The 18,459-nt window shown below is 39.3% G+C and overlaps 1 protein-coding gene across 1 annotated transcript in view; it reads left to right on the top strand.

Annotated features, from left to right (window-relative positions):
- The first annotated feature begins 973 nt into the window (after positions 1-973).
- The window catches only part of LOC134671978 (membralin), a 138,471-nt gene continuing 120,985 nt past the window's right edge, over positions 974-18,459 (top strand). Inside the window, exons 1-6 of the mRNA XM_063529874.1 lie at positions 974-1,170; positions 1,372-1,913; positions 3,280-3,592; positions 5,219-5,258; positions 6,137-6,371; positions 8,254-8,344. Coding sequence (XP_063385944.1) covers positions 1,435-1,913; positions 3,280-3,592; positions 5,219-5,258; positions 6,137-6,371; positions 8,254-8,344 — 1,158 coding nt within the window. The 5' untranslated portion in view covers positions 974-1,170; positions 1,372-1,434. The remainder of the gene's footprint in view (positions 1,171-1,371; positions 1,914-3,279; positions 3,593-5,218; positions 5,259-6,136; positions 6,372-8,253; positions 8,345-18,459) is intronic.

The following is an 18,459-nucleotide window of genomic DNA, read 5'->3' as shown; positions in this document are numbered from 1 at the left end:
TATTTTGCGCCATGAATTTTATGGCGGTTACGACGTTTTGGTCGCGTGGTACAGTCACCTGCAATAATATGCTACTCTTCGAAGGCTTCAAAAATATATGACACGCTCTTATGGCTCTACAAATAAGATCGTGTCAGATATTTTTGCGGCCTTCGTTGTGTAACATATTAATGCAGGTGACTGTACAGGTTGCAATTGCGACAATATCATTGTTTTTTTTTCTACAGTAATTATTAATGCCCAAGGCTTAGCTGTAGCCTTTAGGTCAAAAACTCTTTAGGTATCTACGCTGATCTAGATAACTGATGGGAATTTAGAACAATGAAGGCTTACCAGCGCCAGTGTGTAGCATCAGCGATTAGTTCCGTTTTAAAGAAAGAAAGAAAGAAAGAAAATACATTTATTTAACGCCACAACATATTACATCTAGAAAACAAAGACATACAAACATAAAAAACATTGGATTGGATTTTAGGTCCGAAAATGTCTCATTGTTTTTGTTATAGGTACTGTTACAATTATCAGATAAATACAAACTTTGTTGATTTGACTGACATGCGGCTGAGCTAAGTTTTGTCAAGTTTTGTTTTCAAATTTTCGTTTCGACATTACGGTCATTCGTTCTACAAACGCCATCTAGCGGTACGCCTCTGAATCACGATAAACACATTCTTGGCTACTTCCATCTACTTTTAATGATAAATTTTAGTCTTAAAAATCTATGGAAACAAATTAAAAATATATTTTCTTTAAGTCAACTAAAATTATAGAGTTAGTACATTTTGTTAAGGTTTTCTTACATTTTAATATTGACGGTATTTTATTTATTTTACTTGTAATGTTGGCCAACTGAAATTAGTCTGTAGTTAAATCTAAAATGGTAGTATTTTTTGTTAGTGAAAGTAAACAAATCTGTCTATGGTTATTTAAAAACATTCCATTCCATGGTCAAGATCCAAAATCTTCTCAACCCGTATCCAATGACATGTCAAGAATTTGACAGTTTCAAATATTATCCATATTTTCTCACTAGAAAGTGACTTGTGTCTAAGGATTTTTATTACTTGAAATTAGTGTTATTCGTCCGATAAAGCTGTGTGTCCCTACAAATACATGCCTTGGTTAAAAAAACTGTATTTATCATCTTGAAAACTGTTTTTCTAAACGGAGGTCAGTCCCTTCTGTTTCGATTATGGATATTTTTTGTTGATACCGATTCCAACGTCATTAATAAAATTAACGAAACCTGACAACAAACATAGATTCGATCGATGTTATTGTATCACGCATTTGGCAACTTTTGGACCTACGTCCTCTAACAGTGACAGGAGGTTAATATGTGAAGTGTTCTACTATTGTTTCTTCTTTTAGGTGGCATGCGTAAAATGCGTTTGAGATAGTGCGTTTACCATCCAGTACACTAAAGCTGAAGCCATGAGTAATGCAGGAGGCCCCCAGATAATGAATAACTTGCCTCCAGGAGTGAATCCTGAGAACAACTTGCTGCCAGGAGGGCCAATACTGAATGCCACTATGAATCGTAATAGGAATAATAATCAAAACCCTTTATTCAATGTGAGAGAAAGGCTGTTTCACGCTTTGTTTTTTAAATTTGCCGTGGCCTATGCAAGGACATTTCCGAGGCCAGTGAGGAGGTTCTTCGAGTTCCTGGTGCTCTTGAAAGCGATTGTGGCTTTCTTCGTGCTTGCTTACATTCATATAGCATTTTCGAGGACACCAACAACCTGTTTGAACCATGTGAAGGACTCATGGCCGAGAGATGGCATACTGCGGGTGGAAATATTAAGGAATCCGGCTCATGACTACAGTATTGAGCAGAGTTATGCTAAGGAGAGTAAATTGAAGAAAGACAAGGATGATATCCCAACATTGGGTATTTTACATACTGAAGGGTGAGTGATAGATATTATTCTTTTGTGTTTATTTATTTCTACAATTGTTTAGTGTAATGACAGAATTTAATTAGAACTTATATATTTACAAAATCTTTTTAGTTTGAGTGTTGTTAGCTTAATCTCTTGCCTGTATATGATCAGGATGTTGACCGAATTTTAAGTATTTGTTTTATGTACTATCCGGTACAACTTATTATATGCTCTATCCGGTACAACTGAGGTTTGACCCCACGATTTGTGGTCACCACACACAAACAAAACATTAAAATGTTACATATTGCATCAAAAGCTAATTTTCCAGTCGAGAAAACAAATTGGGAATATTATGCTAGGTTTACAATTTTTTTTCTACGTAAGATGCTTGGCACCTCTCAAATCAAACACATTATTTATCCAAGTTCACTAGTACTCAAGTTTGCATATGTTTGCAAGACAACCTTGACATTTAAGTGATTTTGTTTAAGCCTATAGAGTTAGTAACTCAGAAGGTTGCAATTGTAGGGAATTACATACATTTCTTGTCACAGTTTTGAGATTGATGTACAAATTTTCGTTTTATTAATATTTAACATATGATTTTTCATTAGTAGAATGGTGTGTATTTCAATGTCATTGCTATGTTGCGATTTTTGCAATAATTAATACAGTGAAACTGTATTGTTTGAGAATATTTTAAAGGTTATATATTATATTATTTATTGCTATTTCATTAACATCTGGTTTTCCTTTTTAACACTCAGTTTCGTAAAATGAAGCGCCACAATAAATATTTTCAAATTCATGGGTTAAAAAATTATATGAACATACACAGGAAAGCATAATTATTACTATACAATGTTTTTGCCTTTGTCCTGGTATGTGAGAGGACTTGTAGTGATATTGTCAGCTATTTCAAACTTGCCAAACAATTTACAGATAACTTAATAGATGCAAAATTAGAAATGTATTATATATGTGACACTATTTTTAAAATATTTTTGATAAAGGTCACTGGCAAAGGTTGACCTTTTGGGGGATGACCTAAAGTATTCATGTTAGCTACTAGTTGTTTTACTGACCTTGGTGACCTACCCATACCTTCACTTTTTAAAAGTACAGTATTTGCAATTTTTTTGGGAGTCCTGAAGTAGCAATTGTTTTCCAAGCTCTAATAAAAAGACATGCTGTCTCAAACTCATTAGACACCGATGCTGCCCTGTTAAGCCAAAGAGCACTATCTCAAAAGAAAATTCATTGCTAACTACTTTTCCTTACCTTGACTTTACTTTACTTTAGTTTCTATTACTGAAAATTCCATTTACAAAAGGGCAGCATGGGTCTTGTTAAAGTTGTTGTTTTTACATAATTTGTATTCACTTTTCAGGTTCATCAATATTGAGTCTTCAACCAACAATGAAATCAACCGTGATGAGTTTCTTGCCGATGGCACAGACTTTGGCAACCTAACTGCTATCCGTTACGAGAGTGATGATGGTCTCCGGGAGCGTATTCTGGAGACTGCCTATGTTAAACCCAAGTCTGAAAAGGTAGATACTGCTCCGGTGCAAGAGGCGGATCCGGATGATGCTGATCTCAATGCTACAATAGTTTCCGGAGAGGATGTAGAGCCTTCATCATCAATTTGGGATGGGATTATGGGGCTGGTGGAAGACCTTGACAGAGAGAAAGTTTTAGAGGTGAGGAACAAGTTGATTAGTGGGATTTGAGTGACGCAGAAGTGGACTTGACTGACCGCAGTTGTTGTCACAAAAGTAGAGTAGAAAGTATAAATAAAGCATTATAAGCCCTTAGAAAATATTTATAGACACTAACAACTAGATTGCGGCATGAAATATTAAGAAATTTCCATGAAATGATTTTATTATGTTTAATAATTAATATTTTTTGTGCAGACAGCAGCCCGAAAAATATGATTTAATTTTTACATTTAGAAGTCATAAATAACTGATGGTGACAGATTTTACTTGTATAAGTAAATTCAAAATGGAAAAATATAAAATAAAAACCAGCCAAGTGCGAGTAGGACTTGCGCATGAAGGTTTCTGTACCATTACGCAAAAAAATCACGTTTGTTGTATGGGAGCCCCACTATAATAATTATGTTATTCTGTTTTTAGTATTTGTTGTTATAGCGGCAACAGAAATACATCATCTGTGAAAATTTCTACTGCCTAGCTATCACAGTTCATGAGATACAGCTTGGTGACAGACGGACAGCGGAGTCTTAGTAATAGGGTCCTATTTTCACCGTTTGGGTACGGAACCCTAAAAAGGCATACGAAAAACGCGATGTTGTATGGGGGTTGTCCGTCTTGAATATTTACTAAGCTCTGTTTATGTTACCGTAGAAAGACTGGGTAGTGACGTTATGAGACTTATGAGTAGATTAAATACGTTTACATTTTATTTTGAAAGACTAGTCATTTAATATATATGTATGTTATGTTAATATAAAACGTATGTAGGTTAATAGTGACGTAAAATGCTAATTTTATCAAATTCCTTAACTAACTGTTAAATTGACCGTCTTATTGTTATGTACAACTACGGTTAGTACCTAATGTGTCATTCTATGGAACTTATAACTATGTAAACAAGTCACTAGTAAATTCATCATTCAGAGACAATTTCAATATGGCGGATTGTTTACATAGTTAGCAAGTTCCATAGAATTAAGAGCCCATCAACGTGCACACTAGCGCCACAGCTACACCTTTTGAATACATCAGACTAGTTTTTGTTTTTATGTTGCTGGATTCGTCGATCCATAAACTCAAAACAAAAACGGCCGTTTTAACTTTGGACGCATAGATTGACAAATCCAGCAATGTAAAAACTAGTCTAATGTATTCAAAAGGTACTTAAATACACAATACAGTACGTGGTGGCCCCCTTTTTTAAATATCTTTCGTTAAATTTAAATTATTCAGGATTATTTAGCAGTGGCGCTAGTGTGCACGTTGATGGGCTCTTAATAGGACTAATAGACGAGCTGTCAACTATCAGATACGTAATAATAATACAATTCTACTGCATTAAGAGGGTAGTATTTCAAAAATTGTGTAGATACTCGTATTGTTGAGTCTCTGTCTGTAACAGCAACCACTGTACTATACTCTGCCCTCCTAACAATAAGTGCAATAACTCATATTAAATTATCATTAAATAATATACCTTGTTCTCATACAATGTGTCACACAAGCGACTGAGATTTCAAAATTAGTTATTGCACTTATCGATAGGAGGGCAGTACTTTTCTCAGTAAATTATTTGTGTTTGTTAAGATGTTTGTTTTTTTGCAGGAATCTTTGGATGAAGGAGCCTCAAATGATTCATCAAAAGGTATATTATTATCTATCTTCAGTTAACAACCCGTCCTTTATAAGTTTATGATATGTAATCATAGTGGCGGATTTGCTCTAAGGCACAGTAGGTCCGGGCCTAGGGCGGCAAGATATTTAGGGGCGGCAAATTATGACAAAATCGCTGATGGTAACAAGAAATAACTCAAAATGTAGTCATTATTATGGGTGCCTTGAAAGGGACGGCTACAGGGCCTGGGGCCTAGGGCGGCAAAGACCGCAAATCCGCCACTGTGTAATCCATTAAAAAAAATCTTAGACAATCTCTCTAAAGTCAGATCCATGTAGCAACAACAAACATAGGGAAAAAGTGGTTTCAGTTAAGTTTCGCGAAACTTTACTATGACGTAGATTTAAGTCTCCTGATATTCATTTTATAAGGACACAATTCAGAAGTATAACACATTGCCGCATCCGCACCCAAAACCCCGGGGTATGGTTGTACATTTAGAATGGAAATGAATATACCGGGTGTGCCCTGTAACATGAGCAAATAATTAAAACATAGATTGTACTCCTCAAACGGTGACACTTTTGTTCCACAACTTTTAAAAATTATGAAGTATTTAGACTCCCTATTTTTCATACAAAATAAATATTATCTTCAATGGATTGCGTCTTAGAATAAACTTTAAAGTGTATTTAAAATTAAACCACAAGTTATTTTTAAAAGTCGCTGAACAAATGTTGATCAGTATGAGGAGTACAGCCTACAGTTAAATTTTTTGCTCATATTACAGGCCACACCCGGTATTAGCTTGAAATCTTATGTCATGAACTCATGATATTTCACTTGGCTACTTTTTTTTTATTTTTTTTTATTCGGATAAGGTAAACATTTGATTACTTTGTTCTTAGATGACGACTACATTTTGGAATACTCACTAGAGTACGGTTTCCTGCGGCTCTCGCCCAACGCGCGCCTGCGTCTCAAGATCCCAGTGAAGATCGTCACGCTAGATCCCAGCAAAGACGAGTGCTTCGGCGATCCCTTCTCGAGATTCGTCCTTGACGAGTTTCTCGGCTATGACGATCTGCTGATGGCGTCCATTAAGTCTTTGGCCGAGCAAGAGGACAACAAGGGCTATTTGAGGTAATAACAGAAACCAAAGACTTGATCCGCGCCATATGCAGGTCGGAATAGCCCAGAAACTCACGCGGAACGAATCTTGTAAAGGGGTCTCAAGTGACGAGCTACGTTACAATCTTGAGACGAAGTTGTGCGTGAAGTTACGATATATTTGGGTATATCAACTTTTTTTTGTCACTCGTTCCCATGGTTACAGTCGCTTGGGTTACTTTTTAAATCCTAGTTTTATGGCAATTATCCAAAACATGCGTTTTTATGGTACCCATAGTGAGTTCTAAAAAACTGTGATACTATTTAATTGTTTTAAACTTTCGCGTTTTGAATACATATTAACTCACATTATAGACGGGTCTAACGCGAATTATATTCAATTACCTTTATTTACCGACGTTTCGACACAGGTTTCACTGGTCGTGGTCGCGGCTGACTGATTGTCCCAGCAAAATGTCAAAACAGAGATTTGTGCATCTACCCGACGAAAAGTGTATGGAAAAGTGTATTTAATTGTTACCTGGCTGATGGGACAGAATAATAACAAGAAATAGTTGATTCCCAAATAATAATACAATCGAACTAGGACAAATGATGCAGTCGCGTGGACAGTCCTGAATTTTACTGTTTTTAAATAGAGATCCTGTTTTAATGAGGAACTACCGCCATCTAGGAAAATGTGTTTCATAGGTACTGGAGAAATTCTTTTACTGTGAATCTACGCACTCTATGTAAATTAAAGAACGCGCTTGATCACGTGAGGTTTTTCATAATTAATCTTCCGGGAGAGATTCTCTTAATAAAACTTTAGACAATATGAAACCTTTCATTTATTATTACGGTTAACTATTTGACCGTTAATGACGTCAATAGACGCGTGTGGCTGCAGCCCAATATCAACCTTCTTGCAATACGATAAGGTTCACAATGACGCGCCGTACACGATAGGAGTTACGTTCAAAACGTAGGCAACTGGGTACCGAATTTCGGGGCTTTACGATATATCTATTAACCTTTATCCTAGTTCGGTTGTGTTATAATATATAAATAATATCGTGACTTTATGTACAACTTTGTCTCAAGATCCTAGTGAAGATCGTCACTTGAGACTCCTTTACAATATTACAAGATTCGTTCTGAGTGGGTTTCTGGGTACTTCTGACCTGCATATGGCGTTGGTCAAGTCTTCAGCGGCCGAATATTGGGCAAAACATAATTACCTATGTACATTTTGAGTACACATTTATTATGAAAACTGTGCGTCTATAAAGGAAGGAATTTCTTAAAATTTAACTATCACTGCTCAATAGTGTAGTATGTGGTCAGGCAAATCTAGCCCTATGTATCCCATGATATTTGTTTATTTCCAATCAACAAAATACTCAAAAACTTCATTTATTTTACTTATACCAATTTTCCAAGAAAACATTTTAAACAAACCCTATCAATCTATTTCCGTCAGTAGAAAAAAACCATTAAAAAAATGGAAGCCCGAAGGGTTTACGTTCAAAAGAAAATTTGAACTACGCGCCTTTTTCTACTGACAAAGTTGTTTAACCGGCTATATTCCCTAAATATAATGGTTGTAACAGTGCAATTTTTCTCTTAAACTAGGTGAGATAGGTATTCAGTATTCGGCCGAATAGCACGCACTTTTCGGCTAAGGGCCCCCCCACATCTGGCGTCTTTCGAGCGTCGGCGTCTACAATTCTATGGCCGACGTCGACGCAACGTCGACGCGGCGTCGACGCAACTGCGCAGCGACGTCATTTTCCATAGCGCTGGACCGACGCCGACAGACGCCGACGCTCGAAAGACGCCAGATGTGGGGGGGCCCTAAGTAGTCGAATACGCCGATTGTATAAAATGATGAAATATCCTGATTTATCAACAGGAATGTGATCACCGGTGAGCACTATCGCTTCGTTTCGATGCTGACGGCCCGGAGCTCCTATATTGCAGCGTTTTTCATCATGCTTGTGTTTGTAAGTAACATATATATTCAATAGTTATTTGTACAACAAGAGATCAAAGTTTGATATTTCTTCGAGTGCTTATTTTGAGTCCCGTGCAAGCGAAAGAGTCTATAATAGATTCACGAGCGTAGCGAGTGAATCTAATTTAGAATCTTGATCGTAGTAAGGGATTCAAAAGCGCACAAGATGTAAATAACTTTGATCTCGTGTAGTATACAAAAATTTTCACCCTAAGCAGTGAGAACATACCTAGATGGACAGAGATAATAGAACCCAAGTATATCGAACTTGTACTAGACCCCGCATGTTGAAATGACATTTGACTATAAAGGTCACTTGAATGACAGTTTGTCTCACACAGTGAGCAAAATCGCATTTTGCTGACTGTTTTTAAGAAGCAAAGTACCCTTGTTCGAGCTGCTGAGGTGAAAATATTATTTAGTGTGATGTGACCTTTATGGAAGAATTTTATTTAACTAACAGCGACACCAAGACCAGACTTCCAGACTTCGCAATAGGTAGGCAAACATATTTAAAATTGCCTACTTGTGTAAAAAGGTCACACTTAAAGTTTTAAGAATAAAATAGGTAAATGTCTTCGTATTTCAAGATTCGTATTTTTATCGTATCTTGTCTTTGGATTTCCCCGGCTGGCCCTAGCCTCTAACGGCCCACCATACAAGGAAAATTGGCAGTCGAATTTGAATCAACGGTATTAGAAAATAGAGTTGAATTTGTTTTGTTTTAAAATTGAACGAAACGAAATAAAATAAACTCTATTCCATTTCATTAAGATTTAAATTTCATTGGAGGTAATTTGTACTAGTATTAGGACATTGAACCCCAAGAGGCTAGAGTTAGACCAAGAAAAGTCGCTGCAGACTTTTCTTGGTCTAACTTTTCATTACGCAACTTTTTGGATATTAATCATTGGGAATACAGCCGTTTATATTTGAATTTTAAATCTTGCGTATCTTGCTCCATGCCTGACTGTAGCGCGGCCTTAGCGGGAGTGATGTATTGTGGGGGTGGGACATAGAGTAGGACCAAGAAAGGTCTGCAGTGGATTTGATAGCCCACGCAGTGAAAGTGTCATTTATACGTCATAATTTCATAGAAGTTTGATGTTTAAAATAACACGTGCACTGCGTGGGCTATCAAATCCGCTGCAGACTTATCATGGACTGACATTATTACTTATTTGACAGTTGGCAGCTGCCAAATAGTATGGAGTGTCAGATGTCATCCCATGAAAGTTCATATTTTCACCATGTCGTGCATTAGCGTCGCTTGTATTTACCACCACCAACTTCGCTCATAGCCACCGACACTAAATGATGTCCATAGGCACCTAAGGGTTTTGTGATCAAAATTCCGGACAAATTCCGTTTAGTTGAATTTTGATATTAACGCCATCTCGAGCCGAGTAGTGAAAGTTTTTGGTAGGTACATAGGTTTGATGTGAAGAGAAGCGAAGTCCTCTGTGGTAAGCGCCACCTAGTGCGCAATAGCGGTACTCTAGACTTAGCGTGAAAGTTTATCTTGCCTTGTGCATACGTACCCCATAACAGTATTCAGCCGCGGTAGATGGCGCCGTCAGTCTCGTTTCTTATATTTTACCTACAACGACGCAACGGAGACGGTATTATTCGTTTTGGGGTGAGTGAGATTTCGTTTGATGTACACACCACTCATCTCTACAACGTAGTTAATAAAAAAATATCTTGTGAAATAACTTGTCAGAAACTACTAGTTCACAGCTCAGCAGGGGGGCGATTTTTGAATTTCGATCGCTCGATTTCGTCACTCGAGAATCGGTGGAAAACGGTGAAATGCTAATTTTTGAAATACGAGCGATCGAAATTTGGAATCTATTGGTATTGACCACTCGATTTCAATTCTATTAGTAGAACTTAAATGCCTAGTAGTGGAGATATTATTTAACGAAATACACGAAATCGAGTGGTCGAATTTCAAAAATCGGCCCCCTGAACTATCGCCAGATGTTGAAATTAGTTGGGTGAGTATTCTCCTTCCTTTTATTCCCATAAGTAGAATAACTACATCTTAAAACGGAATGAAAACTGAAACATTCTCATTATGGCTACGATGCTAGAGAAGAACACACTGATTCAAATAGTAGACTTATAACATCTTCATGCGTCAGGAGTTAAAAAGTCCGACGGCAGAAAGAATTAGAAAATTATTGATATTGAATTTGGATGTGGTTCATTTCGCAGCAGAAGTACTTACATAAAAACATCATCAGATTTTAGGGCAATATGTGTCAATACAATTTCGTTTTGATTTATTATTAAAATTAATTAAGTGAATCACAAAATATATAACGAAAATACAGCCGAATGGAGTCGGTGGGTATATAAATTATGTTGTGATATGAATTGAATTCGCCTGAAAAGCTCTGATAATTTTCGTAATAGTCGTCAAAAACTTTCAATCCCATTGTCATGGCCTCAGGTGTTAATAATGGGTTTTTAACATATGGATTTTTAGTGGAGCTGCTTTTAATTGTTTAGTTTAGATTAGACAATACGTTGTTTATACTGTCTTCTAAGTAATGGGAATGTTATATAACTATATACCTAGATTAAATGCTTTCCAATAACCTATATGGTAACCTTCATTGCGACAGCAAAGCTTTGAGACGATACCTGTTAATTAATCTGACGCCACTAGTGCGTTAGCGTGCGGCAACGTAGCCTTAGTCTACTACGTCTAACATCCATGTGAGAAAGGCTTCCAGAGGCTAGCTTTGTGCGATTGAAGCTTCTGATTAGACGCATCAAGCCACAAGCTTGGCGTACAAGTGTATAGGCACAGAACAAATAATAGCACTAGGCACAGAAGACTCACTCTCTAACAAAACGCTTCTGTTAAATCTGTTACGATCAGGTATGGCCGCTAGGTGGCGACAGCGCCACGCGCGGCTTATGGCTAGCCACCAAAATTGGTGTGGAACCGATGTACTTTTAACTACCTGTAGCAAAGCGACGAAATCGCGGGGTTAAGCCACGCCAAGTATAGGTCTAGAAATTTGGAAGGTCAATAAAATGAATGAAGTTACATACAAGTAAACAATAGTATAATAAGTAAGTAGGTAATAAACACTTTGTACGAAACAAGTATAGGTAACAGCAGATAATTATATTATCGTTCTTATTAAAAGATGATGGGCAGATTTGTATGGACCCTGGCATATGAACTAATAAGAAAAGCGACATACCTTGGATAGGTTTTTTATATAAGTACTCCATTTTTTTGTAAGGCGATACTGGTCAAATCTCTGTTAAAAATAAGTTTTATGACACAAAAACAACATAAGAAAACGAATAAAAAACTAAAATATCGTGACACAAAATCATCCACAATAACAGAACCTTTATGATCTGCGACACAGGAACTTAGAATCGACAGGCGTGGCTCACTCCGTGATTTCGTCGCTTTGTTACAGGTAGCTAAAAGTACATCCGTTCGACCCCAATTTTGGGGTTTGCTGCCATAAGCTGCGCGTGGCGCTGTCGCCACCTAGCTGCCATATCCGTGCTGATCGTGACAGACGCGTTTTGGGTTAGAGAGTGAGTCTTCTGTACCTAGTACTATTATTTATTCTGTGGTATCGAAAAAAAAACTATAGAGTCACGTTTCAACTCACACTACTTTTTGCGGCGATAACTTTTTTCACACAAAGATTACCTAGTCTGACCTGCCATAGTAAAAGCTTTAGAGCTTAGAATAAGCTTAGAATATAGCCGAATTTGCCCACACTCCTATAAAACTGAAAAAAAAAATCCTACCGTGTAATTTGGCCGGTAGCACATGCCAACACGGGTACCAGATCAATTAATAGGTATCGCTAGGCGCGGCCCTGCACCGCCACTAAAATCACGGCGCTCTCCCCGAGTTACAGTTATTGCTCTTTTACAGCCCTTTCAAAGTTTATTACGGCTCCAAATTCCACCTCTGACGCAACGCTGATACGATACGAGCATGTGTTTTTATAAGTATAAGAAAGGTTTTGGTCTTTCTAGACTTGGTTTTGTGGGGTAAGGCTACGTAAATACTATTATAGTATAGTTTTTATTTTTATAAATAATGGATAGTCAATAGTGGTGACTTTGATGCCTGGATAATAGATAAGTATAATTAAAATTAAAATGATCCTGAAGGGACTACGTCAGAAATGCGTCTTAGCATGATATCGTATTAACCGTGCAAACATTCTAAGTGAAGAAAGCATATTAAACGTAATCGTATGGAGCGGGTTTTACTGTTTTTAATTCAATTAATTTGATGATTAGGTACTTATTAATTTGTGGATATTTTGTCGGAAAACATGTTTTTTTTTTTTTTTTTTTTTTTTTTTTTTTTTTTTTTTTTTTTTTTTTTATTTTTTTTTTTTTTATGCATGGGTTTACTCATGGCCACAGACTAGCCGAGGCGTAGACGTGGCCTACGATGGTGCGAGCTCGCCCAGAAGGTGCCTGTTCACTCTTGATTTGAAGGTTGCCGGGTTATAAGAGCACGGAAATATAGACGCCGGCAAGGAATTCCATTCCTTGGCAGTGCGCATAAGGAAAGTAGAAGCAAAGCGCTTAGTGCGAATTGGCGGAATATCTACCAAGTAAGGATGGAAACCGGCCGTGCGTCTAAAAGTCCGATGGTAGAATGGGGACGGTGGAATGAGCTCGTGTAGCTCTTGGGCACACTCCCCGAAGTGCAACCTGTAGAATACCGACAGGCTGGCGACTTTCCGCCGATGGGCCAAAGTCTGAAGCTTAGCCGTTAGCTTCTTGTCGCCAATCATCCTCCTGGCTCTGCGCTCCACTGAGTCCAAAGCAGCGAGTTGGTATTTAGCTGAGCCATCCCACAGGTGGCTGCAATACTCCATACACGACCGGACTTGAGCTTTGTAAAGTGTTAGAAGCTGTCCAGGTGTGAAGTATCGCTTCACCTTATTTAGGACGCCCAGCTTTCTGGCCGCAGTTTGTGCTTTAGACTCAATGAAGCTGCCGAAGCCGAGGACTGAACTCAGCTCCATGCCGAGGAGTTCCAGGCTGTCGGCAATAGGTACAGATGCACCCCGGAAAGAAGGAGTCAGGTCGAATGGACTCCGTTTAGCGGAAAATAGACACGCCTGCGTTTTGGAGGCATTGAACGTGACCAGATTGTCATCACCCCACTGGGAAACGAGACTAAGGGTCAAGTTCATTCGCTCAACCATGGCCTCTCTCTGTGAACGTATATCCTCCCTGCTGTCCCCTGCACTAGCCAAATATCTCTCAACAACCGTATCGTCATCTGCATAACCTACAATGCTGGGTTGCAGCATGTCGTTAATGTGGAGCAGGAAAAGGGTTGCGGAGATAACAGACCCCTGAGGAACACCGGCGTCAATGGCCATGAGGTCCGAAGAGCAGCCATCAATAACTACTCTGATCGACCGTTCACTCAAGAAATCAGATAGCCAGCTACAAAAATCAGCAGGGATGCCGTAAGCAGGAAGCTTGCTAAGGAGACTTGCGTGCCAAACCCTGTCAAAGGCCTTCGAGATGTCCAGTGAAACAGCAAGCGCTTCACCGTTCCTCTCGATGGCCTCGCCGCAGTAGTGCGTGACATACGCTAAAAGATCCCCAGTAGACCGACCTATGCGAAAGCCATATTGACGGTCACTGAGCAGATCATTTGCTTCGAGGTATGCCAGCAGTTTGCCGTTAAGTACCCTTTCCATGACTTTACAGAGCATGGAGGTAATGGCGATTGGTCGGTAATTGCAGGGATCAGCACGACTACCCTTCTTGGGTACTGGCTGCACGTTTGCAAGCTTCCAGGATTTCGGCACCGTTCTTGTTTGGAGAGAGAGGCGGTACAGGCGTGTCAGTACAGGAGACAACTCAGGCGCACACTGCTTTAGTACACGTGCAGGTATACCGTCTGGTCCATTGGCCTTATTCACGTCAAGATTCAGCAGAGCTCGGCGTACCTCTTTTTGATGTATAGCAATTCTCTGCATAGAGGAACTGCAATGAGGTAGCGTAGGTGGAAGTTTTGAGCCTGCATCTAGACGTGAATTGCTCGCAAACAGAGAAGCAAACAAGTTAGCTTTCTCTGTCGCGGAGTGGGCCAGTGTCCCATCAGGTTTCTGCAGAGGTGGCAATGTGGGTCGGCAGAAGTTGGATTCGACCGCTTTCGACAGGGACCAGAACCGCTTGCTACCAGGAGGGTAGGAGGCGAGTTTGGCCCCTATTCGACTGACGTGGTCGAATCGAGCCTTTCGAAGCACCCGTTTGCAGGACTTGGCAGCTGAGTTAAAGGCTTTTTTCTTCGCGCGAACCCTCTGTGCTCCAGCTTTGGTATCGCGGGCTAGTACCCAAGCCTGGTATGCAGACTGCTTAAGAGCCTCGGCTCGAGCACAGTCCGAATTGTACCATGCTCGGGTCTTGTGATCGAGCGATAGGTCGGAGAACGGAATGAAATATTCCATTCCCTGTCGAATCACATCCGCAACAGCCTCAGCAGAACACGAGGGGTCACCCGAAGAAAAACAGACCTGCTGCCAGGGGAAAGACGCAAAGAAATGCCGCATCTCATCCCAGTCCGCTGACTCGTATCGCCATACTCTCCTCGTGCCCCTAGGGCAGAGATCAGGAGGAGAGTGGATCGACACGGATTTCACCAGACAGTGATCGGACGATCCTAGCGGAGCTGAGACCGAAACCGAGTGCCTGTCTGGATCAGTTGTCAGCAGAAGGTCAAGGCAATTGGGTGTATGGTCAGTAACATCCGGTATCCGCGTCGCAACATTTACCAGCTGGGTAAGGTTTAGGGATACAGCAAATTTGCGCGCTTCCCTCCCAGCGTGGCAAGTATTCTTGTACGGGAACAGCCACTCCTCGTGGTGGGCGTTAAAGTCCCCAAGGAATACGAGTTGAGCCGCGGGGTACCGCTGTTGGGCTTTATCTGCCATCTCAGTAAGGTGGTCAAAGAGCCTAGTTGTCTCCTGGTTTCCGCTGTGCGATCGGTAGACACAGGCATACAGAGTTTTCTCTGAGCCCGAGTCGACCATAATCCACAAAGTGGAAAACCCGGCAGCCTCAAAGCAACGGAGACGCTTGCAGCAAATGTCATCGCGGACGTACACACAGACCCCAGCACGTGCTCTGAACTTATGTTCCAGTGAGTAGCCTGGGTAGTTGAGATACGACGCGTCCGCTGGGGTTTTGATTTGCGTCTCCGTCAAAAAGAATAGGTGCGGTTTATCGGTTTCAAGATGGTGGTGGACCGGATCGATATTTGAGTGCAACCCCCTGATGTTGGTGAGGTGCACTTTCAATGGGAGGAAGAATGGGATGTATTTTTTGACTTATTGAATTGAGTTGTGGAATTTAATATTAATATGGCGTTTATTATGATAACACGTTTAAGATTATGTTTTAAATAAATAAATCATAATTAATAATGCCTAATTATAGTAATTATGTCTTGTGATTTTAGAAAAAAGGAAAGCGATATTACTGTTTCCAGTCTTTTGACTAACATTACCATTTTGATACAATACTACTTTGATGGGAAGCTATTTTATAACTGTCTACTCAATATACTTTCAATCCATTAAACTAGAATAACTAGTAGGTAGTACGTGTACTAACCCTTTGGATACTTCATTTACTTACAATACCTACAAGAATAATTTCATCATGTCTGTACACGGTATTGTATATGTAACTACATTAACAACAAAGGTAGTTAGTGTAGTTACATATGTACATATAGAATATTTACTGTATCCGTTTTTCTACCCGCTGCTACAATGCAATCCAATCCCGAATCGATAACTATTAAATTTTGAGCCACTAACGCATTATATCTGCCACCACTCGTAGCTCACAGCTCACCTCAATACGTTAGGCGGCAAACCCGATTGGCCGACCGTCACGAAGCAGAGAAATTGCATTAATCAATTGTCAAACGCCGCACGTATTGCGTAAAACATCTCCGGTTTCATGCCATGAGTGATGTCAAAGCACAAAATGAATTTGAGGAATTCCATGCTCTGTCATCCGACTATTTATTATTTGCTCATCATCGTTCAAATAAAGTCCTGCCATATTTTAATAAAGCGAGTTTGCTCTAACACGACAAATTAAAACGTCAAAGTAAACTATGCTATGACTAAATTCCAGCGCGCGATTCTTCACTTCGCATTTCCAATTACATGAAACTGGTACGAGAAAAAAAAGGTTACTGTTCGAGGCATTAGCCATGGCGCTGTATTAATTAGTTTGATGTAGATCCATCAATAATGAGATGAACTCGACGCTAATAATGTAATAATCCATCCATTCGTGGAATTGTGTATTGACTGCGGAACGGGTAGGTGTTATTACATATTTTCAGTGAGCACAGAATTCAACATTACGAGTATGTAATAAATTTCGTAGGGTTGATATTTCGTGAATTTGAAACGAACTAGCTACCAGATTGATATGCATAGATAATAATATTGAAAGAGATTTTATTTTTATGTATTAATTGTATTAATTTATTCATTTATCTCACAATAATAGTCTAAATACCAAATAAATTATAATTTTCAATACAATACAAACAAAGAGATTTAATAATATCCCTTTAGTAGATATCGGCAACTAAAACGTACCTATCTATTAAGTTTTTGAAAATAACTACAGTTCGTAATCAAATGTATAAATGTCAAAACAAGGTTTAAATTAAACATATTATGTACACAGCTACGGTAAAATGGTTTCGTTAATAAGAAACTAGTAAGCGTTCACTCAAAGGTTAAACGGGTTGAAGTTATGTCGTTCATAGTGCTTCATCAAGGAAACACCGTAGCAATCGGGCAACAATTTCGAACTCGCGAGTTTTGGAAACAACAAAGTACTCTAGGTAGCTGCTGATCGATCACCGTTGGGGGCGATAATAAAAGCAGGAGCCCACATATTAACCGCGGCGGTTTTAATATTAACTACGCGAGCTTTTTACTTTACGGTCGTAAAACTAACTTACCGTTGGCTGGATTACGTCCGGCCCATTGCATGCTGGACCACGCTCCGTCGGGTTACTCTTCGCACTGCAGTGCCCACGTCCAACGAAAATACTTTCGCTGCGAAAACTTACATTGCACCTGGGCATGGACAAATTGCTGGCCGCCATTTTCTGGGCGTGCTGCTTTTGGTTGACTGGCGTTGATCAACTAGCGCTTGGGGCTTTTTTAATACACTACTGTCAGGATTAAAGTCGCATATTGTCAATAAGTTCTTACACGAACGTGTCCGCTTATTTTAGTTATACATACTTTATAAACTAACTAATTCATTATTACATAGATACCTAATTCTAAGAAGTTGTAGTCCAAAGTATTTAATTCTAAGTTGTATAATCGGTCCTTATATTTAAAGTCCCACAGTGAGCACTCGGCAAACAGGAATTAGTTATAGTGCGGAGCGTTTCTTATTAGAAAGTTCAGTTCGCAGCCATTGCGTAGAATCACGTACGTAGAGGTAGGGTCGGCGTCGCCGGAGCGCTATCAATCTTTTCGCCACATCATTTGCTCCCCGGGCCGCATCGGCGATTGAATTTCATTAACGAAACGCTTAGTGCAGATTGAATCCATTTAAGTAACAGTACGATACCTAAATATTGCCTTATGCAACGTCGTTTTGCTACGTAAGTCTCTGGAATCCTCCGGTATGCGTTCAATTTAATTGTCTGCGGTCAACCTCCCCCGTACGGTTATTTGGTCTTTCATTGCAGTGGAGTTTTATTATATTGTTTTACAATTAACGGAAATGATTTTGTGAAATTAAAATGTCGAAAATGTGACCTTATTAGGGGCTATTTTGGCAAAATGGTTCCCACGTTAATGTTTACTGAAATGTTTGTCGCTTAAAAATGTAGCTGCCAACTTTGACGTCTATAATTTTAACCCGAGTATCTGTCAAAAACTTCATTTGTTATCAGATACAGATAACGTACAGCGAGCTGCAAAATTGCATGGACATGGACGTATTATAAATGCACTTTTGCAGCTATAGTTCGTTTTTTTTACCATTAGAAATAAGGTAAACAATCTTGATGTGTCT

Source organism: Cydia fagiglandana, chromosome 16 (assembly GCF_963556715.1).
Source record: "Cydia fagiglandana chromosome 16, ilCydFagi1.1, whole genome shotgun sequence".
In the NCBI taxonomy this organism is placed as follows: domain Eukaryota; kingdom Metazoa; phylum Arthropoda; class Insecta; order Lepidoptera; family Tortricidae; genus Cydia; species Cydia fagiglandana.
The sequence above is the reverse complement of the archived record's forward strand: the minus strand, read 5'-3'. Positions and strand labels throughout refer to the sequence as shown.